The 23,590-nt window shown below is 38.0% G+C and overlaps 4 protein-coding genes across 4 annotated transcripts in view; 1 reads left to right on the forward strand and 3 right to left on the reverse strand.

Annotated features, from left to right (window-relative positions):
• Positions 1-1,848: 1,848 nt before the first annotated feature.
• Positions 1,849-4,719, reverse strand: CBG27955 (the record flags this gene model as incomplete). The annotated part of the gene is made up of 7 exons (XM_045240246.1): positions 1,849-2,198; positions 2,248-2,391; positions 2,438-2,817; positions 3,764-3,889; positions 4,274-4,401; positions 4,443-4,565; positions 4,636-4,719. 7 exons carry the CDS (start codon positions 4,717-4,719, stop codon positions 1,849-1,851), a joined length of 1,335 nt encoding a protein of 444 aa, XP_045099687.1.
• A 1,071-nt stretch (positions 4,720-5,790) lies between these two features.
• On the reverse strand, positions 5,791-11,827 carry CBG15523 (the record flags this gene model as incomplete). Its single annotated transcript, XM_002645371.1, has 13 exons — positions 5,791-6,107; positions 6,157-6,261; positions 6,372-6,838; positions 6,892-6,975; positions 8,615-8,800; positions 8,844-8,996; positions 9,044-9,193; positions 9,242-9,415; positions 9,463-9,844; positions 9,890-10,062; positions 10,759-10,967; positions 11,580-11,696; positions 11,741-11,827. The coding sequence occupies 13 exons, from the start codon at positions 11,825-11,827 to the stop codon at positions 5,791-5,793; spliced, it is 2,604 nt and encodes an 867-aa protein (XP_002645417.1).
• A 3,093-nt stretch (positions 11,828-14,920) lies between these two features.
• Positions 14,921-18,323, reverse strand: Cbr-set-6 (the record flags this gene model as incomplete). Its single annotated transcript, XM_045240247.1, has 7 exons — positions 14,921-15,091; positions 15,163-15,282; positions 15,330-16,064; positions 16,114-16,381; positions 17,100-17,569; positions 18,170-18,226; positions 18,276-18,323. 7 exons carry the CDS (start codon positions 18,321-18,323, stop codon positions 14,921-14,923), a joined length of 1,869 nt encoding a protein of 622 aa, XP_045095721.1.
• A 3,956-nt stretch (positions 18,324-22,279) lies between these two features.
• Positions 22,280-23,590, forward strand: part of CBG27956 — a gene marked incomplete at both ends in the record, with an annotated part of 4,255 nt that continues 2,944 nt past the window's right edge. The window contains 5 exons of the mRNA XM_045240248.1: positions 22,280-22,339; positions 22,387-22,434; positions 22,480-22,596; positions 22,642-22,702; positions 22,752-22,923. Of these exons, the coding sequence (XP_045099688.1) occupies positions 22,280-22,339; positions 22,387-22,434; positions 22,480-22,596; positions 22,642-22,702; positions 22,752-22,923 (458 nt within the window). The remainder of the gene's footprint in view (positions 22,340-22,386; positions 22,435-22,479; positions 22,597-22,641; positions 22,703-22,751; positions 22,924-23,590) is intronic.

The following is a 23,590-nucleotide window of genomic DNA, read 5'->3' on the forward strand; positions in this document are numbered from 1 at the left end:
AATATAATTGTGGTAAAGAATTTTTTAGAAAGGATAGGTTGCAAAAAGATGATAGGGATGTAGAGAAAAAACCGGAAATATATTTTTCTCCAACATTTGAAATTTTTGTTCTTCATCTCACAACAGATATAATCTTTCTTTTGAATTCCATCATTCGCCTAGATAAGCTGGCAAATCGTGCTTCTTTGGAATATATCTGATTCGAGAAATCTTGAATTTAGCATAGAAAACCTGCCTTCCCTTCTTTTCCCCTCTTTTGAACAATACATGCTATCTTAGGATTTCTTTTCCTCCTCTAACAAGCTATCAGATGTTATCACCTGCTGTGTAGACATAGAGGGTGGAAGGAGTAGGAGAAATATAATGGGTTAGGAGAAGGGAGAGCACGAATACAACTAGAAAGTAAATCAACGAGACCCAAAAAAAATTGTTCTTCTATTTCTTGATTAAAAATTTGTCAAACTGATTGGAAAACTGCGATTTTGGTGCTCCCGCATGGCACAATGCACTAGAAGACTTAGAGGAGGAATGCGATATTTTAACTTCTGCTCGAATAGCTCCAAGGCTCGAATGGTTATCAACAGGTGAGGGATTATTATGAAATCTGCTCACTGGAGCATTTTGATTGAAAGGAAAAGATAAAATGCATATAGTGGTAGAAATCACATAACAAAATCAGTTAAGAAATGTAAGTTTTCAGAGCACGAATCCGAGTAATTTGAAGGACACCGACAAGATGTGCTAATTTCTCTCCGCCATCTCCATGTTTGTAAAAAGTCATCAAATTGAAAAATATAAGTTTTTGATCTCAAAAATTGATTTGAAGTAAATTTCACAATAAATTTTAGCTGAAACCACAATCAAATCATTGTAAGAATCAATCTAAATGTAGTAAGAATCTAATAACAACAAATAAACAGTTAAATATTAGAAAAAGGCAGAGAGTCGTGATGAGTTCAAATGCTTTGCATTACTTATGAAATTCAAATGTTTAAAGTTTGTATTCTTGTGAAATTCAGCAATTTTCATGCTTCGGAAAAATGCCAAAAAATAGGGGGATAACTACGAAACTAGAGATTTTGGCTCTTTATGACAAGGAGGGCCCATGAAAAAAAAGGGGGGGGGGCAAGCGAAAAGGGGGGGGGGGGGCATGAAAAAAGGGGGGCCCATAGGTAAAAATGTGGACTAAGTTAAGATTTACCAATTTTTTCACGTTTTTCGAATGTTTCTATAAAAATTTCGTACTTTGCGCATGTTTCCACGAAAAATTTGTCGCTTCAAAAAATTTCATTTTAGGTCGGTTTTTTGCATGAACAACACTATTTTTTCCATTGTATCTGTGTCATTAAAAGTTATTCAGCTAGTTCGAGATTTTTCAGGTTTAGTAACAAAAAATATACAAAAAATATGCAAAAAATGACATAAACTGAAATTTTCAAAAAATTATGAAAAGTGTTCAAAGTTCGAAATTTTAATGGAAACGGTCACAAAACTTGAAAAAATCGGTAAATATCAACTCAGGCATAATTTTCCCACTTGGGCATCCCCTTTTGACTTGCCCCCCTTGTCATAAAGAGCCGAGATTTCTATGTCTTCCATGTTTTCCGAAAATTTAAAAACCAAACGTTTTCAAACTACTTTCTGAGATACATCATGTATCAAAAATTATTTTCTCAACGAAATTATTTTGATTCACACCCGGCGGCTTTTTCTTTGGCATGTTTTGTGTTTTTTTCAAATTCGAAATTTGAAAGTGTATATTTTTGAAAGCACAATAGAAAAATGATCGCGAATGAAAAATGCATTTATTTCTAAACTGAATGTCACTAAAAAAAGTAGTACACAAATTTATATCTTCATCGTGATTCCATCGAGTTGGTAGAAGTACTGTGCCAAGACGGTCTTTAAAACGGCAGCTTCTTTCTTTTCGAATTCCGGAGTTCCGTCCGATTTCACAAGTACTTCAAGCGTTGGGATGTGCACTTTAACACCATCCAACAATTGAGCTAACAAATTCAAATATACAAAACTGCGCAGTTTCATATACTTGTCTTCCTCCATAACATATCGCTTTTTATACTTGAATAAAAAGTTCCGAACGAATTTGCACCTTTTCCTGATGGTTTTGGGACTTTCACTGGGATCGGGAATAACAACATGTTCTTTGAACTTGTCGAAAAATAAGTTTTCAATGTTCTCTGAAAAATACCATGTTGGTGAAGAACTTGTCACATTGCCTCAACTCACCAGGATGCATTCCATGCTTCATGACAGACTCAATATCTTTGATAAAGAAGGCCACGGATTTTTCAACGGTTTGTAGCACAAACTCTCCAAATGACAATTTGGAAATGATCTCGAAGATCGGAACGGCCTCGAGTTTCGTGATCCCTGAAAATGAGAGAAATACTTTTATCTAGGAAACTCATGCGACTACTTTCAGCAAGAACTCTCTGAAAATCGGGTCCCGCAAGCTCCTTTAGCTTTAGTCTTCGCTCCTTCTCCTCTGGATTTTCAGGAACAATTGAAATAAAATCCATGATTGCTTTTTTACGTTCTGGTGTCATAGGAACCAGTTTGTATGGTACCGGTTCCTGGTCCAGCCCAGCAGCTTCACGGTTCTCCTGTATCAGCCGATCCATGAGCTCATCTTCGGTTTCTTCTATCGTCACCTTCTTCTTGTTATTTTTCTCTCTTTTCTTAAAGTTCTTCTTCTTGCTCTTGGAGCCCACCGAAGGTCCCTTGTTTTGCGAAACTAGATACCAGATTTTCCCATTGATGACACAAACCGAGGATTCTCCTGGAGGTGGTACTTGCCTGTAAAAATCAAGAAAATATGTTTGCTCGAGACTTTGTCACTGATGAATGTGTTGTCACAATAACATCTATATTTTCAGTATTTATTTTATTTTTTCAGAAACCGAGAAAAATTCCTAGTTCTTTAGCTATTTGTCGATATCTGAAAAATACATTTCGTCTCACGTTTACAGTACAAAAATTGAAAAAAAAACAGAGTAATTCAGAAACCGGCAAATAGCTGTAAAACTTGGAACTTTCAAAAACTTTCTGTGAATGCAAAGTTTTTAATCCATGACTGTTTTATGCGCTCTAAAATTGAAAAATGATTCGAAACTTGGAAGCCCAAGTCCAGATTTTTGAAAATGGCCAAGATGACCAACAATTACAGTAAAACTTGTATTAGAAAGGTCACTTAAATAGAAGGGCCTCTCTAATAGAAGAGCCTCCGAGAGGGGTTTGGAAAAATAGAAGGGGCCCTGTAATAGAAGGGCCCCCGTAATAGTAGGGCCTTAAATGAAAAAGGACCACTTTGAAATGTGTCTTGAAATGGACAAATTTCTGTACATTTTCTATGAAAAACATTCCGAAATTCCACAATTTAATAAAAATTAGCTTGAAGACTATTTTTTTAATAGAAAACTTGCTCAATTTTATCTAAATTGATAGATTTTCATAAACTTTGAACGTAAATTTGTCAAATTTTTTGATGAAAAATTTCGGGAAAGATGGTCGGAAAAATAGAAGGTCCTCTAATTCAAGGGCTTCTGTAATAGAAGGGCCCCCCGAAGGTACTTTGGAAAAATAGAAGGCCGACCCTTTTAATACAGGTTTTACGGTAACTGAAAAATAGGTTTTTTTTAAAAACTATCTTATACTGTATGTGCCAACAAAATCACTGTATGTTTCAGTGGATTACGGCAGCTAGTGTCAGAAAACAAGGTTTTCTTTCATTGTTCACGCTTACTCTAATTCTTGCCCGTTAGGCTGTCCTTCTTCTAGAAACTCCTCGTGATCTTCCTCTGTGATACTTGACAAGCTTGAAGCGCGTTTGTCCATAACTTTATTTCCAATAATTTTTCTGACGATATTTCTAAAATTTGCAGTAGCTTAATAGTTTGAAAAGCGTATAAAATGAAGCAAAAAAAATGTTGAAAACAAAATTCACATAATCGCGATAAAGCCAGACAACTCATACGGAAATAGTAGTGCGGCAACTAGAGCAATGGGTTATGGATAACGAGCAAAAGGTAGCTAGTGCGAGATTGGATTTTCGACTCTTCCGGTGCTGCTGTTAATTTCCTTTGTAGGAGGAAAACATATCATGCGGAATATGAGTGAATATGTAATAATTATGAGTTGGTTAATAAAATTATTACTGATTGAAAATGAATTACTGAATACAATAATTACTGAATTGTTATCATCCTAAGTTAAAAAAAACAACTGGAAATTAAAGTTAGGATGTTCTTCTGACCGAGTTTTTGATTGTTCGGTTAACGATCCAGCGTTTTTCAGAAGAAATTTCTCAGCCAGGTTTTTGACAGAAAGTTCAAAAGAATCTGGTGAATCGGTGTTTGTTGGATACGGAGGTTTAAGAAATTTCTGAAATGGACAAATATGTTATGAACTTGACCTTCGTTTACCAGTTGAACATTTTTATCCAGAAAAGATCTCTTCTCAAAGTCATCAATAGAATTGGAAGCTTCAACCACAGAGCGAGAAGTTATGGGATCTGTGATATCAAGAGCATCCCATCCTCTAAGTTTCTGAATTTTAAATAAAAATCATTCAAGTGTCACCTTTTATTATAGTTAGTCACTTTGCATGCTCACACACCTGGGTGAGAATTTCTTTCTGATTCTCACGAATTTTCCAAGCCGCTTTACCCTCCTCAGTGTTCAAGAATGGCAGTTTAGGCATTCTGAAAAGATAGTAGTGTAACAAGTTAATGGGACACACATTTGTCCTTGAATTTTCAAAATTACACGAATGAAGAAGCGAAAGAAACTAGGAGAAACAACCGAACTGACACCGTCCGACCAACTCGGCCGGTTCCAATAAGAAGACAATTTCAGTCGACGCTGCTACAGTCCTTTCCCGATGAAATGTGAGGAAAAGGGGCGGGCGTAAAATAGCAATCACGTGAGCTTTGGCAAAAATGTCTTCTCACTTTTTTCTTGTCTAAGATGGGAAGAGTACTTTGTTCAAGAAAGTTTTGGAAGGAAGAAGGTGAGTGGGAAGATATTTATCATCTGGGAAATGAAAAGAAAGTGTTTCTTTGTGTAGATGCCTCTATCGTTTTAAACATGAATAGATACAGTAGCGGTCCATAAGATACATAAAAACGATATTTTCAGTTGATTTTCGGCATTATCAGAAGTATGGAGTTCGGATGTCCTGTTTTCGATAATTTTTCAAACTTTGGAAGATATAAAACAGACCTAGGTTGAAATCTTTGAATTGACAAAAATTTTTGAAAATTCCTAGTTCTTTAGCTATTTGCCGATTTCTGAAAGACACCTATTTTCACGTCTCCAACACAAAAACTGGTCCAAAAAGGTGATTTTCAGAAATCGGCGAATTACTGAAAAACTAGAAAGTTTGATTGAGGTCTGTTTTACATTTTCCACAGTTTTCAAAGTGATCGAAACTTTACCGCCAAGGTCCACAGTCATGAAAAATGCTAAAAATCAACTGATAACAACGTATTTGTATCTCTTGACCGGTACTGTAGGTATGACAACAATATTATTTGTATGGATGTGTTGTATTTGTCGGCCTGTTGAAAACTTTTGTAGATCAAGATTTTTTGAGTACAAACTATCGGAAATCAGCACTTACAAAACCTTGTGGAATATTCAATTACCATCATTGAATTTTAGATACGCTCTGCTTTTTTAGATACGCTGTTCTTCGCGAAAAAAAAACGTTTGTCCCGAAAAAAAGTTTATTAACCAAGGAATATAAGCGGAGAAAAAAACAAACACGAAGTTAATACCCTACGAACTTGAGAATTTTGGCTTGGTCCTTAAAAAGAGTTTTAATAAAGTGTTCTTCTCTTGCCATATATGTTTCGCGGTCCGTCCTTCCAAATAGTTTGATGAGTGTTGGTCCGACTTCTGTTGAGTAAAACTCCTGGAATGCTCCAAAGACTGCAGCCAAAAACATGTTGCAGGTGCCACCTGCCTTCTTTGCTCCACTAATTCGGATATTCAACAAGTGCCCGTTGTCAATGTCCCTTTGATTTGTCACATCTTTTGGCTCTCGATGGTCAAAAGGAACCACCAGTGGGTTTGAGTACTTCTTTCCTGAAATTTGATTTTCTGGTATCAACTAGAAAAAAAATCAATTACTCACCTTTCAGTTTCTTTATTGAAGCACAGAACGCCTTCACTTTTTTGATGATCATTTGGTGTTCCTTATGTCCAATACACTGTTCCTCAAATGCTTGGACGGCGGCTCCTGTAATTTTTTACTTCGATTTCACCGATCTCAGGGTGATAATTCGGAATTTGCAGACATCAGAAGTCTTCCCGTTCACTAAAATTTTTGTGAGAAAAAAAGTTACTAACTCATAGATAATTCTTCTCGGTATTCCTTCATCTCCTCCGCGGTCACTTCCTTTTTGTCCTCTTCTGGGATAGTCTCCTGATTTTCTTCCTTCAGTGGGGTTTTCTCCTCCTCATCTTCTTTTAGTTTTTTCAGAAGACCCTCTTGTGCTTCCGCTTCTTCGTTTTCCATGGTTTTCTTCTCTTCCTCTTCGGCTTTCATTTTTTCTTGCCATTTCTTATTTTCTTCTATTCCAAGTTCCATGGCAAGACGGTCGTCTTCCGTCACCTTCAGGACATTCTTCAACTTTTTTTGATTTGAAGGTTTCTTCTTCTTCTGTGGCGAAGAAGATGACGACAATGAAGGTGTCGCTGATGACGGTTCCGTTGATGAAGGTATCGACGGTGACGAAGTCGATGAAGACGGTGATTCTTTCTTAATTACTATCTTCCTTTTCATCTTGCTGGCAATTTCACTTGTTGAGGCACCGCTGAAAATATAAAACTAGATTAGCATCAATTGACGCCAAAAAATGAGTCTTACTTGATAACAATCTCGAAACCGTCATTGTCAAATTGCTTTGGTTTCGGTGGGTTGTGAACGGTGGAAGTGTCAGGGAAGGCACGTCTGAAAGTTGCGAAGCGCATGAATTGTGTTAAACGAAAGGAACAAGAAATGAATTTGCGAAAAGGTTGTGAACTTGAAAGGGGGACAATTGGCATTCAAGACTTATCAATAAATCTGTGAGTTAAAATTTGCAAAGGAGCATGCTGGAAGTCAAACATTGTACTTTTGCAAATTGAGCTCGATTATCTCGGTTCCAAATATATATTTTTTGTCAACTGCTGAAATATTTTTCGTAAAATCACCAACATTTAATTAGTGAAAAAATTCTCGATATCTTTTGAAGGAACCGAAATAATTGAGCCCAAAATGCACTTACACTGTTCTTTAGATCATTGAAGTTAAACTCTGCATGCCATTAGGGTGTATTGGAGCATTTACGATAAGTTTGAAACAATGTTACAATTTCAAAATCAAAAAACTTCCAAACTTGATAAACCATACTTTTTGAAAAAAGTTTTCCAGTTGTCCGTAAATATTTTAATAGAATACCGCTATCTCAACTTTGATTCAATTCATCTTGTTTTCTGTGAAGGATATCAAAAACTATTCAACTGACAAAATATTTTTGATAAAAAAATTTCTGAAAATATTTTTTCCTGTTTCCTAGCAGAGCTGAGCTGAAATTTTCAAACTGAAAATTTTCGGACCGAAAAAGTTTTCGTTATAATTTTTTTTTTCGGTTGGTAGTAAAGTACAGACTGTTTTTTCACGAAATATAAATTTAAATAAGAAAAAGTGTAATGGATTAACTTGAGAAATCCAAACATTAGAACCTCCCAAAAATTTTCTAAAACTTCGAAAATACGTTTCGATTCCGAAAAATCATCATTTCACTCCAGAATTTCAACCAAAAATCGAAAAGAATTTTTTCCGGTTTTTTCGATCAACATTTCCGAAAAAAATTTACTTTCTGAATTTTTTCGGAGCCTAAAACCGGAAAATGATTTTTTTTCCAAAATTTTTCGGACACTGAAATCGAAAAAAAAGTGTTTTCCAATTTTTTCGAAGGTTTTTTTGTATGTCAGCCCTGTTCCCTACCAAAATTGTCGCTCAAAATGACAAACGCACAGTGTTCCAGATATTTTCAAGACATAATAAAAAAGTCCCAATGCCAGTTTTCATGCAGTTTGAAATTCTACTCCGTTTTCTGAGGAATCATGCCTTACGAATTGATGATCCAAACTGCAATCGAAATGATGTCCGTTATAGTGCATAGACCCGTTCCCAACTTATACCTGGAAAAACATACAATAGCGAAAACCATGCGTTAGCAGTCCGGCGTTGATATTGTATCATATGGCATTGTTAAAATTGAACTTCTCTGAACAAACACGAACATCGCTCGTTAACGAAGAGAGTATAAGAAAAGTAGCGCTTAAACAATTTTTCTGAAATGAAGCTTTCGATGAAAAAGTGTCAGTTCGATTTTAAAGATTGATTGTTTTGATCAGCATGCCAGCTTTTGATTAGTTGAAGCATTGTTTCATATGAACAATTTAGAATAAGCAAATGTTAGTATATTTACATGAAAGGAAGCGATGGGAAAGATTGCTCAGAGAGCCATAAAATGTGTTTGTGAATAAACCTCTCTCAAAATCTTAATTATTTGATTTGAGGTTTTACCAGACAGTTTGCGTACGTTTTCTTCCAAGAAGAGGAGGGTGGATGTGGTTTCGAAGAAACAGAAGATCCTTGAGTTTTGATACGATTTCCAGACTGAGATTCTTTTGCAGAAAAAGGCTGAATTGGTGATTTCGATTTCACAACTGATGCCCATGTCTTGGTTTTTGTGTTGTTGCCGTTTTGCTCTTTTACAGAAGGAACTCTGAGATTCGGATTTTTCTGACCTAAATTCTGGTATAACTCACTTGTTCTCATTCAGAAGCGGATGACCACAGAGTTTTGAGGACTCCGGTTTCCCAGAACCAAGCGAAAGGACATGAGTCGTCGATGATTTAATTGTCTTCTTTTCATAAGCTGGAACACTTGAGAGTACAGGAAATTCGTCTTCTTCAAAAATTCTGTAATAAGTTCATTGACAAGATTTTTCAGATTTCCTAAAACTCACGCTTTTGGATTTTTCGTCTTCTCATCAGGCAGGGATTCGACCTCATCAAAACCAGTTTTCGCTAGCCCTACTACGTCCTTCTGTTGCATCAATCGAGTTGTTGTTGCATCAATCAAATTGTTCCCATTGCTACCTGGCATTACGAGGACTCTGAAAATCAGAAGTCAATTGTCAGCCCACAATTTCGGTAGAACTCACTTGTTGTCCTTTAGAATAAGAACTTCACAAAGTTTTGAGGACAAAGTGGAAGAAGTTCCCTTTTCCAGCTTTGCAGAATCAGGCGGAAGGACATGAGTAAGCGGTGGTTTAGTTGTTTTCTTTTTAGAAGCTTGACCACTTGAGAGCACAGAAATTGTAATTTTTTTGAAAATTCTGTAATGATTCCATTGACAAGGTTTTTCATGCTTCTGAAAACTCACGCTTCTGGATTTGGAGCCTTCTCATGAGACAAAGATTTTACCTCATCAAAGCCTGTTTGCTCTTTCTCATCCAAATCAGTATTCTCACGACCAGCTTTTTTGGTATCAGTCGTTGCTGGTTCCTCAGTGACTTCATCGACATCGATGTTTGGCTGCTCGATTGTCTCAGAAGTTGGCCACACCACATCGTTTTTCGGTTTCTTTCCAGACTTATTTTTCTTCTTTCCCGTCTTTGATTTCTTGTTGTTGTTCTTGGCTACATGTGGAACGAACCCAACTTCATCGATTTCGGTTGGTCGATCAACGGATTGTTTTTCAGACGAATACTCACGCCGTTTGCATGGTGGGAAGTTGGAGGTTTTCAACTGAAGCGGTGCCATGTCTGAACTTGGAGGAATAGTCGGGATGGGGACAATTTTCTACTAACCTGGGGATGTTTGAGAAGTCAGATCTCCTCGATTTCTACCGCAAGATGAAGAAGAATCCGCATCAATGTCTTTATGACCAGCGTTTCTGGTTTCAGTCGTTGATGGTTCTTCAGTCACCTCATCCAAGGTCGACGAACATTCATCGTCAGCCAATGTCACCTCGATTCGGATTCTGTAACATACTCTCGTGATAATTTCAAAGTTTTGCTTATCTATTAAAAAACTCGTTTTCTCATGGAATACAACTTTAGCTCTTTTTCTGAGTATTCGATTTGACTGATTCGAAATGAAAATTCAAAATCAGTTCAGTGGGCTTGATTAACTTTACCAGTGTCGTAAACCAAGATAAAACCGAAGTTTTGAGAAAACGACAAATTTCAGAAACTGTTGGATTCCCACTGTTCAGAGATACTAACTAAACAAAATTCTCAAGCAATTAATCAAAAGTATTGTTTGTGATTACAGAAATAAAACGATGCATATTAGAGATTTTATGGGGTCAACAGTCAGACTTGAAATTTGAGTAGTTCATCACGTCAAATATATTGCAGATTAAAAAAAAAGAAAATTCTATTTCATTGTTTACTCTAAAGTGAGTCACATTGCCTTTAAAGTTATTAGTTATGAACCATTTTGGTCTATTCAAGTTTTACAACTGAAAATATCAATTTTACTGAAAAATGATAGTAACCGTTTGAAATACAAAATTTTTCAATCTGACTCAGCGAAATTCAACTTTTTTATTTAATTTTATTTTGGGGCTTCTAGAATTTTATACATTATTGCTATCATCCATTTACAGAAAATGTTGTAAGCCTATTTTGAAACTTGGACCAAGTTGAAACTTAAAATTCACATTTGAACTCACATCGACTCCTTCTTTTTCTCATGAATCCGAGAGAAAATTGGTGCGGCTTCCGGCGTTCCCACTTTATAGGATTTTGGGACAATTGGCAACACGAATCGAGGTGCCATAATCCTTGGTTGAAAGGGAACCGCGTTGATGTTGAACACGGTTCCCCTTTTATTTAGAGGAAATCTGACTTCTGACGCGGGAAAGTTGGCATTTTGGAGAGCCTAAAATTGAATCGGAACTTCTTTGAAATGTTCAAATCTAGCGCATACAGGGAAACATTTTCATATCGAGTTCGCCATTTTTTCAATGTTTGAGGATCAGCTGACCACCCGATATATCTCAATTTTTCCAGTAAGTTCAGGCATTCAGAGACGGAATGTTAAAAAAAGCTGATGCGATTGTTCCAAAAAAATATAATTTTTTGTGGTTTTTATTACTTATACTGTTCAGGGAGTTACTGTGAAACATGTAACAGAAGGGCCCACATAGTCAAGTTTGAGCTTTATTATCCCAATTTATACGTAAGATTTCGAAAATGTAAGAATTGACAAGAAATTCCTATATTACGATAAACAATCTGTCAGTTGACAACTTTCGTATATCTTCGATAAAACCAAGAAAATTGATCTCAAAGTTATATTCTGAAGTCTCCAATTTAAATGCCATCTATTACAGATTTTACGGATGTTTCGAAACTATCGGAAAGAAACTTTTATTTTTATTTTTTTCAAAAGTTAAAAATGTTTACTGTCCTATATAAATTTTAGGCTCGCTCGTATTACAGTAATTGAAAATCTTTTAACAGCTTTCCAAAAAAAAGGAACATAACTCACCGCCCAATTTGCGAGTTTCTTCTCGAATTCAACAAGAGAGTTCTCGTCTTTGATCATTTGAAGATCACCGATCACTTCCGGGTTGGAAAAATCCAAATGCAACCATCCGTTTAGCCTCTAAAATTGTTGCGACTATCAATGGAACTTTTATCAACGCTTACGTCCGTATGATTTCGTATTCTCTGTTCTCGCATTTGGAGCCATTTTTCTGGAACGGTTCCGTTTGTGGAAGACAGTGAATTGGTCATTTTGGAGCTTTTTTTCCAAGAATGGTAGAGTGTAGAAAATCTGAAATTCAGAAAAAAAATATGAAGAAGGAAAAATATTAAAAAAACGACTGGGAATAAAGGATAAAAAGCATCACTTAAACCTATTTCTGGATGATTTAAGATATTTCGAATCTTTACTACATCTGGTAAAATTTACAAGATTTTCAAAGATTCTAGAATTCAGGCACGGCAGACAATGAAGAGAAATAATGTTTAACAACTACACAAAGCGTTTTTTGACATTTTTCAATGATAAAAGTCAACTTTGAATAAACACGCATAGTGAACTGCACATTAAGGGTGGGCTTGAGCACACACATATGGTATTCTGAGAGCAACCATTTGAGACAAAGGAGAGGAAGAAAACATAGAAAAAAAATCATTTAGATACTAGGATGAATCCCCAAAGAGATTGAGAAATTGTGCAACCGCTAGACACTGAACGATCGGTGTAAACTTAAAGTTCTCTACAAATTCCACTATCTCTATAAACTCACCGATCGTTGAGTTTGTAGCGGTCTTTAAGTTTTTTAGCGATAGTTGAGTTTCTAGCAATAGCAAATGAGTTTAAGCGAATGAACGATCGTTATAAACTCAACGGTTGCTGGAAACCTAACAACCGCTAAAAACAAAAAAATCGCTACAGACTCAAGAAACGCTAGAAATTTGCCGATCACTTTTTTAGGCGAGATTCAAATTTTTAGCGATAATTGAACTTCTGGCGATCGCTTAGTTTCTAGCGATTGTGGAGTTCATGACGAATGCTGAGTTTGTGGCAAAGACTGCATTTCTAGCAATAGCTGAGTCCTCAGAGTTTATTTAGTTGCTAGCAATCGTTGAGTTCCTAACGAGTTTCGAGTTTCTATCAAGTTTCTGGAAAGCAATTTTCAGAGGACGATAAGTTTTCAGCAAACGATTTTGCGGATGCTTTAAAGCAAGTGGTTCTGGCAAATTATTTATCAAAAATTGATTCACAATGTGCTGAGATTCCCTTGTTATGACTCACTGAACCCAGGAAATTCAAACCAACGACCGAAAAAATTGAATTACCAAAAAAACAGTTTCATTGAGTCATCAAGTTATATTTGATAAATGTTTTCAAATTACAGCAAAAATTCACGATTTTCCCTCACAATTAATTTAAAAATTGATTTTCAACCCTGAGATTTTTTAAAACCGATTTTTTGGATTTTTTCTCATACCTAATCATCAAAGAGAAAACAAAAACTACAAAGAAAAATAGCGGCACCTTAAAATAGGTCTTGCGCAAAAACAACGCGAATTCCCAAAAAAACTGTGGGAAAAGAAGGGAAAAAGGAAAAAAAAGAAAGTGGACGAAATCTAGAAAGGCCATCGACGTACTAAAAAGTGTCTTGCTCCGCATCTCCGTCTTTTTCTTTAGAATGTTAGTCTTGCCTCTATCTTTTAATGGTGTACTGTAGTTTTATGATAGAACAAATGTCAAATAGTTTGCACTTTTGGGAGTTAAAAAAATTTTCCCCTTAAACTTATTTTTCGACAAAAAATTTGGAAAGTTCTTCTTAATCTAAGAAATCGAAAAATAGAACGGAATCAGATAGCCGGTAAGAGTACGATTCATCTTGAAAAACTCAGAAAGATAAGAAGAAGTTGATCCGAAATCATTTTCGTTCTTCTAAGATAGAACTGTGATGTCAGAAATCTGGATAAAAAGAGTTTATTCTTTCAAGTCTTAATCTTGACAGAACATCACTACGGATCAAGTACTTAGGACTAAAAAAATATAAAACTAAGGGCAAAAAGATAAAGGAAACTGGAAGAAAAATGAGCAGAGAGAGGGAGACAATGAGAAACAAAAGAGAGAGGGAGAATCATAAAAAGCTGCATATGCAAAACATAGAAGCGAAGGGTAGGAATTTTACTAGGAAAAGAGACTGTTGGCCCCTCTCTCCTCAACAGAGATTCGACGATCCGTGCGCGCTGGTAGATATGATGTCACACTTGAGCGCTTTGATTTTTTCGCAATTGAAGAAGAAGAGGGGGAATAAGAGGAGGGGCTTGGCATTTGGCTCGAAGGGATTGAATTGGGAAAAGGGGTGATGGAATAAAAAAATGTGCGTGTAGGAAACGACTTTTTGGGTATGATAATATGTATAGATGGAGGTAAAGGGATAATGTGTTTTCGGGAATTGTGTGGTTGAGAGTAAGACGTACTATCATGAAAAAAGCCTCGTATTTGTATATCTTCATATTTTTTTTTTAAATCACGTTTTTATAGAAAAAAATATGTATCGGTGACAGTATATTTTTCAAAAAAATTCCTTTCAATCGAATGTAGCCGAACGACGAAGGGGCAGTTGTGATCTTTCAGGAATTCAATTTCAGGTCCACGGTCGATCTCACAATTTATGTCCATACAAGAAGAGAAAGTTCAGTGATAAAGCTCAACAGGTGCTCTTCGTACAAATGTATATATAATGTTATAAGTTTCTAAGAGATTTTCAGAGTGAAAAATCAGTCATGCGGAATCATCTGAAACTGCTCATTCACGCTGCATAAGAACAATCTTAAAATTCGTCATCTCGTCACCAAAAGAGCAACTTTTTTCCGTTGTTTTGGGAGTTTTTTTTCCTGTGAGTGATTGATTCGGACCATGTGCAAATAATCTTAAAACTAAGATCTGTTTTCAGTGTCTGGAAAACGAATGACACAAATTGCCTTGGAACTTCCGAACTTGTCCAAAATATCTTTCTATTTTAATCACTGAAAATTGACTTCTTGAATCGAAAATTTAAAAAAATTTATGTTTACATAACAATTGCACTTGTACAGAAAAAAAACAATGAGACCATGAAAAATTTTTGAAGAACAATTAAGATCGATAACAAGAACAAGATCAATGATATGAAAAAGAAAATTTGAAAAAAAAATCGTAAAAATAGATATGAAATTTCTAGAGTTACACGTTCAGATGAAACATGATGCGAATTAAAAAGATGTTTGGTTGGGGCAAACGATTCGACAAATTTTGCTAAACATTTGCTCCACCCTCGTGAAAAAGGAAAGTGACTAAAAAATCTTACACTACAGATTTCACATATGGTCTCGCGACCTGTGAATCAATGGTTTGCTTTCGATGATCGGAATATTGTCTTTTCTGTGAAGGTCCACATCAAAACGACCGTACTTCCGATTATTCCTCTCTCTGTCCGCTTCATACTCTTGCATTGATTCCATTTGGAAGGCAGTGAAGCAATCGGCGAGCTGACAAAGTGATTTTTTTCAATTAGTTTTGATTATTCGGCATTTCCAGCTTAAAAATTAAAGATACTCACCTCATGTACGCTCAATTTTGAGAAGACACCGGCGTGTGCTCCATTTTTGCATGAAAAGGCTTTACATTGGCATCCGACCTTGTCCAGTCCGACGTAGCCGCTACCGTAGTTCAAGGTTAGCTGAAACAAATATTTTCTTATAATATTGAAGCAAAAAATTAACTTACAAGCTCTCCAGGCATGATAGCTTTGGTAGAGTATAGAATCATTTTTGCGTGAGCTGGACTGAAACTTTTCTGATAGATTCTCACTGGTTCCAGATTGGCAACACAAGAGTGCATCAAAAATCGAGATTTGTTTCCTTGATGGAGGCAATCCAGAAAAACATCGTATTTATATATTTCTTTCAGTTGTTTGAGGAACGTCGGTGGGAAAACTTTTTCTTTCGCGAGCAGAGCGAGAAGATATTTGGAGTCTTCTACCATATCGGTTAACTGCATACTGTAGTCCAATGCCTCGCCTTCAACAATTCGGTCTCGAACGAGCTCCCCAACAAACGCCATCACTGGTGTTCCTGATGGAATGTAGGAAGTGGCTCGAACGCGAAATCCAATCAGGTCACTTTGCCGATAGATTTCCATTGGGAAAATTTTGGCATCAGCGGTGTAGAGTGCGTTGTTGTCACACTTCCCTCCACAGCCACATATATTGGAACAGGCAAATCCTCCGTGGTTATGATAAGCGGGGGTGTCGTCGTTGTATTCGAGCGGATCGAACGAGTTCTGAATTGAAAAACAGATAGAGGATGAAAATTTTTCATAGATACTCACATATACGGCTTGATTATTCTTAACAGAGTTGAGTTTCCGAAGCATTATGTTCGTTTTGTAACACGGACAGTTGGGGTTCTCGAAACAATTTGCGATTCCACCTTCAGTTTTTGGTTTGCATGGACATTTTATCTGAAATTGTAAAAATATTTATCAGGTTTTTCAATTAAAAAAAACTTACATGGTTCCCCTCTTCGCTTGCCAATTCCACAATTTCTGCCAGCCCTGGTTCCACCACTTTGTCGACTATATTGTTATCAGTATAGTCGAAACAAACATTTCTGGGAAAAATGAGATTGTTCCAATTCTCATACGGCCTATCCGAATACACCGGTATTTTGAAATCAGTGTAGTCTTCACACCGGGACCAGGAGATGTCTGTTGACATTCGAAGGCGATTAGTTGGTGGAGTGTAGATGAAGTGTTTGTGAGAATAGTGTCTCAGCTCACTGAAAATTATTGTATTGACTTTTCATTTTAGATTTTTAATAGTTTGATGATTTCTAAGCAAACGTTTTGGAATATTAAAGCGAGATTTGAGCAAAATTTTTGAATTCACCGAAATGCTTCCAATGCCATGCATTCTCCTAATATTTTAATTTATTGAACAAATTCAAGAAAAATTCCGAAATCCACGAAAAACACCGATTTGAACTCTTGCTCAAAGAGATACCTAAGGCATGGCACCTAATAGCATTTTTTATTCAACAATTTTCCGGATTTATGGAACTTTTAGGTATCCATCTTGAAAAATGTTTTTGAAATTGTCGTGGCTTAGCTTTCTCGCTGCGCCGGAATTCAAATCCTCGTCTCTTCTTTTTTGTCGAATTTTCCAATGTTTTGGTGTGATAAAGTGTTTTGGTCTTCAATTTTTGGGCCCAGTATCCGAAAGTACATCGAAAAAGGGTGCTTCAGTTTTTAAGGTTGGGGTCCAACGGTACATGGGACTTTATGGTACATGTAAGAGCACGAAACAGACTGTTTCTATTTCTGTTCAAAATTATAGGTTCAAGCTAAAAGGCCCCACACTCCAAAAATCCCATGTAACCTCCGAACCAATGTACCCTTTCCCAAGAACTCTTGGATCCTGGGCGTGAATTGAATTTTTGAAATGAAAGCTCGACGTTTAATGAGTCATTCTTTCTATTTTTAGAAAATATGACTTACGTGGGAAGAGTCCGTGAAGACAAATATGGTCTCATTTTGCACCATGCCTGCGGTACTCCATAGTTCTCCAAAGCTCTCAAAGCTAGATGGTACGATCGTTTACGAATCTGCTCGAAAGAGTCTTCTCTCATAACAAAGACACCCGAAAGTCCCAACTTCTTCACACGATTTTTTAATCTGACTCCTTCACAGTATAGAAGATATTGATCATGGTGACATATCACCTTTTCACTATCTTCCGTGAGCCATTCAATCTTTTTATTCACCGTCCGCTTGACGTAAGGGTGGTATCTCAACGATCTCCATTCCCGAATCTGAAACAGAAATACAGATTTACTATCAGTCAACTCTAATTGTAGACTCACCATGTTAGGGTTAACATTTCTCTCATCTTCAAGAATCACCGCGAGATGGGGTTTTTTGCGCATCTCCTCTTCTGGTTCTCTTTCTATGACATCTGGGGCATTCATCTGAAAATGTATAATTTATTTTCAAGTATTATTTCCATCGACAACAACCGTAACCTAACAATATTTTTTCCCATGTTTATTTTCTCTTTTTCGTCGTTTTCTGTCATTTTTCTCAGAAATAAGTCGGAAAATCAATATTTTTCTGTGTAAAAATTGGCTCGAAACGCACGAAAATTGAGATACGGATACGGAAAATGTCTTTGCGTTACGGTATTTGTAACACCTTTGGCTGAAGCCACCGGCGTTTTTCTTCCAAAGCTCCGATTTTTGTCGTACCAGGGTAACAATATCGCCACATTTTTCATTTTTTACTAAAAAAAAATTCACACCAGTTCACTTTCAAAGTTTTTCCAGGTTATTTCTCAGGAAATTTTCGTCTGCTTTCGAATTTTTCGGTTTCTAAAAATTACATTATGTGTAAAAAATCGTTAGCATCTTTATAGTTTTTGGTGCAAACAAATGTGGAGTTTTCAAAATAACTTTGGGTCCTGCTGATGAATTGAAGTACTGATGAACCTCGTATTGAAAATACGATTTTCCAAGATTTTTTCACTGATATTTTTTCAATATTTCCAATGTTTAATTTTCAACAAAACTCACTGGAAAATGAAGAGTAGGAATGATTCCGCGATCTGGCCCATTGCCTCGAATTCGTTTCTAAAAATGGACCATTCAAATGAAAAATTTTGAAAAAAAGAAAATTCACCCAGCGAGGCTCATCGTAACGGATATCTGGCAATTCTTTATACGACATTCTTGGAGAACATGAAGCTTCTGGGGTCTTCTGAAAAGCGTGTTCTAGGCATCCTAAATGCGAGGACTAATAACGGAGGTTAAGGGGCCTTTCAAGGTTGTTCCAACGAGAGTGTGAGGAGAAAGAGAGGAATAGAGAGGGAAAGGAAAAATTGGCAACATTCTCAACGGAAAATCGAAGAGGAAACTAGCATTATCAAACGAAAAACGTCATCAAAATGGCGGTGACTACAATTATAGAACAAATCAAAAAAGACAGAACCACGGAAAGTTGTTTCGTCTAAAAAGTGAACTTTTAACAAAACAAATCTAAGCCACTAGAAAAATTCATCTGTACTAACAGGTCGTTGTTGATCTTATCTAAGTACTTATACATTTAAAAAGGAGAAAAAAATTTAAAAGTGTAGAAAAAGAGTAGAAAAAGAAGAATAGCTGATTCCAGTAGACAGAAATAATACACGTCAAAAATTATATTCAGAATCATCTTATTTTCTCTCCGATTCTCAGTTTATCCAATGAAATTTTTCGAAAATGATATAAATTGATTCACTAATTCTAGAATCCAACAGTTTTTTTTTGGGTTTTAAAGAAACAAAACTAAGATTTTTGGGTATTACAGAAACAAAATAGAGAACCAATAAGAAGACAGGTCGGCCATTGATTTTGCACCTTCCTTGCTGTACGGTCCGTTTTGGTCCAAGGCAAGAAAATATGCCCCATGCAAAAGAATGATTCACACCCATTATCCAGTTGCCCTTCACGTAATCAATCACTCTGGAAAACGGCGACCTCCCATGAGAAGGTCACAGAAAGGAAAATTGGTAGTATATGTACAGTGTTAAATTGTTTTTCAGTTCTCTCAATTGAAAATCGCTCTGGAAATAGAAACTGAAAAGAAATCTGTTACAGCAAAAGTCTGAAGATGGCCCTTTGATTTATTTCCCATCTTTCCCATGTCTTATAGCTAGAAGATTCAATTTTCATTAGTACCCTCCAATGTCAACCCTTCGCGCACGCACTAAAAATATCTGGACCTCGCCTTTTCTAACTTGTTGATACTACACTTGTTAATCATGTCGGTCTCTTATGTATCACCAGATTGGGTCTCTAGCTGAGAAACTTCAATTATACGACTCATGCCATTCGAATCCACTCGTTTTCTGATGTTATTCATACCGCATTTCTCCAACATTATTTAGGCTTATGATGTTTTCCCCATTTTTCACTTATCCATGTACCTTATTCAATAGCTTTGATTTCCAAATTTTAGCTAAATAAGATATACTAACATGACTATTTCCTGATCTATAGTCGTTTAAAATGAATGTCTTTGTTATTAATCTTCGATGCATCTGCCTTCTACATAGTGTCCTAATTATTTCTGCCCCTGACCCCTCCTTTCAGACAGTGAGCCTCATTTATCCTCATCTCCATTTCCTTTCTTTTTAGGTTTTGAATCCTTTTTTTCCAATTTCGCAATACCAACTGTGACGACGCCTGTGTTTCGAAAGAGAAACACGAGCGATGGTGGGTATTGTGCGCGACGAAGGTGTCGCTGTGTCTCCTGATACTCTGGTCGCCACAGCAGCACGCATCGTTTCCATGTTCTCAATCTCTCTCGTGCCTTCCCTTTCCCCTCATCACCATCCCTCGCTTCTTCTTTTTCTTCTTATTCTCCTTCTCACTCCTTCTCCCTCCTTCTCTCTCCTGTCGTCGTCGAGCGGTGAGCGGTGAGCGGCGCACATGAGTTTCATCATCTTCTTTCCTCTTCTAGCGCGCGCGAGACGTTCAGCTAGCCAACACACACCTCTCGCATCAGCACCACACACGGGGCATTGACAAAATAGCGTGTGATGTGAAGAGACGCAGAGAAAATGCGCCCCGTTGGCAGTGAGAGGAGGTGGAAGGGCAGATGCAATGACGCTCATCGTGTGTGTTTGTGAGTGAGAGTGCAGAATAGATTACGTAAAGTGAAGAGAGTGCAAAAGAACGGCTGGGACGTCGCTCTTCGCATCCACGTAATGTATCAAGATGAGATGGAGAAATATAAAGGAGATTGACAAGACGCAGACAATGGGTTTGCAATAGTGCATGGATAGTGGAGAATTTGATTTTGTGTTCTAGCGGATGGTTGGGTTTGGGAGGAGAAGCAACCAATGAACGAAAAACAGATGGGAATGGAGAAGAACACGTGTTCTCATAGTGGAAGATCGTAATGAGACATGTTGCATAGCAGGAGAGATCAAAGATCAGTAGTTTGATCGCGGAAGAGATTATGAGAAGCTTAGCTTGTATCATTCAGTCTCAAAGTACAAAATGTCATACAATCAAAATCTGGCTGATAGGAAAAGCTTTATTTTATCATTTTGTAGTTGTCCCGTGCTATCTGAAATATTCGAGTGTGAATCAGATAGCTCACATGATATATACTAAACGACGTCTCAACTCGGGTTCCTCAAGAATTTGAATACATTTCCATGGTGATCCTCCTCTTCAGACTTTGAATTCACTTTTCAGAGAGTGGCTCTTCTCTTGTCAGGTTCATTTAGATGTGCCTTGGGGGGCAGGTGTAACCTGTTATTAGTGAGATAGAGAAGCATATGAGCTTCGGGTCTAGGCAGAAAATAGTCTCTATCTCACTCGAATTAGTCTCTTCTTCCTATGCACTCCATCAACAAATCTTTTGCTTCACAGGTAAACAAACTCGAAACTCAAAAAGTGCACTTCAGTGTCATGCTTCTCCATAGAAACCCTTCTCATTTCTCTTTCCAAGATTTTGTTGTCCTAAAGTAATAACCTGTGAACTTCTGAGCTGTTTGCTAGAGAAGCATGCCCCACTCTCTCTCTCTCTCCCTCTCTTTCACACATGTGTAACTGTTCAAAAAGAATGCTCTCAACAACACCCATTTCTCTCCATACCCCCCAATCAGAATCCAACGAGTGAGCTACACTATTTTCTTGATTGGATAGCTTTCCTCGTTTTACGACCTCCCGGCTTGTACTCTTTAGATGAAGTAGAGGGCCCAAAAAAGAGAACGACTAGCAATTCAGGTCTTTATGACTTTTCTCAGTCATTATTCGGCGGGATCTCATTCGACAAAGAGCAAGATTTTCTGGCGGCTAGCTCACTAGCATTATAATTCTCCTTCTCTTACTCAATCTTCGTATACAGACAGCCGAGTCTTAGTTTTTGATAGCTACCGTATGAATTTTTAGCTTTATTTTTGAAACAAGCTATACGTGTACTCTTCACATGCCTCTAAAGATGCTGTCATGTTTCATCATTTTATGAATTTCATTCTCGTCTTATTTTCCCGTTTTGACACTCCGATGCTTTTTCAATTAGAATTCCAAGGCTCTCTCCTCTCGAAGCATGCTCGCAATTAGTAGATTCGTGGAGACAGGTGTGTATGGGTTGAAATGATAATCTTGAAACATGTTTTGGAGTGAACGGAAATTGGTTCAGTACTCGGGGCTTTTACGAAATGCGTATCTCTACTCTCTACTTACACAACACATCTTTCCATTCCCTGTCGCAATGAAAACATCTATCGCATGGTGTGTACTCTTTCCGCTTTCCCGCGTAAATCATATTCAAAAAATTTCTCCTCCGTTCGGCCCCGCCCCCTCGATGTGTTCTGGAAAGGTCGCTGGTCACCAGCCTCTTCATCTCTTCTTGCTTCTCGTATTGTTTATAGCAATCATCAGTATGCATAGCCGGTTTTTATGGAAGAGGGTGATAGGGTTTCGAGGAGAGGGTATGAGTCAAAATAATTTGTCCCTGCGCTTTCAGCTATTCACTGTCATTTTATCTTTTTGGTTATGCCACGTGCAATCAATTTCTGCCAATGTTAATCTATTTCCTATTGCTTTTCCATTTCCGTATCTTTCTCTCATTCGACTTCCACTTCTACACTAAATTCTTTGTTTTTTTCAGTTTCGAAATTGGGTACACCAATGGATGATAATAGATTGGTGCTTTGCAGCTACGAGGAGCCACGTGATTGGGCTTTGAAGGTAATTAGAAAAGTCAGAAGCATGTGTTTTGAAACAATCATTTTCAGAATGGCCAGAAAGTCTACTGCGACTCTGCTTTGAAAATCACAAAAGAGGTAATTAGATTCACCTTTGGAGAATTGTAGCTTTCTCTGTTTCAGGTTTTGGAGGAAATTCTGAAACGGCATCCGAGCGCACGGAAATTGAGAGATGAGGGGAATATCGTCCGGATTCAAGATGACGATTTTGTAGTCGTGGAAGCGAACAATACTCTTGCCGTGAGTTTCTACATCTAATTAAGATCTCTGATTTCAAAATTTCAGGTTGAGTCCATCAAATTCTCTTCGAAGCGTCCCAGTGTGATTTTTGTCGTTTGGCCTCTGAGTAAGTTATCACTCGGAAAAATAAAATAAAAACCTCCATTTTCTTGCAGATTTGAGTGAATGGAACGCGGATCGGACGAACAAAAGGGAGCCAAGAGTATGGGTACATCCGCGAAAGTACGTGAAAAAATGGGAGACACGCAAGAAGAAGAGAGTATATAAGAGAAAGGCCAAAAAGGAGAAGTATGATGAGGAGCCAGCGCAAAAAGTTGCGAAGAAGAGGTAAGTGTGTTCTTGTAGATTTCAGAAAACCAAATCTCGACATAATCTCGGTATTCCGGCACCTAAAGTGCATGCTTCCGGCTCCGCTCGGCTCGGCTCGGCTCGGCTAGGCTCGGCTAGGCTCGGCTAGGCTCGGCTAGGCTCGGCTAGGCTCGGCTAGGCTCGGCTAGGCTCGGCTAGGCTCGGCTAGGCTCGGCTAGGCTCGGCTAGGCTCGGCTAGGCTCGGCTAGGCTCGGCTAGGCTCGGCTAGGCTCGGCTAGGCTCGGCTAGGCTCGGCTAGGCTCGGCTAGGCTCGGCTAGGCTCGGCTCGGCTAGGCTCGGCTAGGCTCGGCTAGGCTCGGCTAGGCTCGGCTAGGCTCGGCTAGGCTCGGCTCGGCTCGGCTCGGCTAGGCTTGGCTAGGCTCGGCTAGGCTCGGCTAGGCTCGGCTAGGCTCGGCTAGGCTCGGCTAGGCTCGGCTAGGCTCGGCTAGGCTCGGCTAGGCTCGGCTAGGCTCGGCTAGGCTCGGCTAGGCTCGGCTAGGCTCGGCTAGGCTCGGCTAGGCTCGGCTAGGCTCGGCTAGGCTCGGCTAGGCTCGGCTAGGCTCGGCTAGGCTCGGCTCGGCTAGGCTCGGCTAGGCTCGGCTAGGCTCGGCTAGGCTCGGCTAGGCTCGGCTAGGCTCGGCTCGGC

Source organism: Caenorhabditis briggsae (genome assembly GCF_000004555.2).
Source record: "Caenorhabditis briggsae complete genome, chrX, whole genome shotgun sequence".
NCBI classification, from domain to species: domain Eukaryota; kingdom Metazoa; phylum Nematoda; class Chromadorea; order Rhabditida; family Rhabditidae; genus Caenorhabditis; species Caenorhabditis briggsae.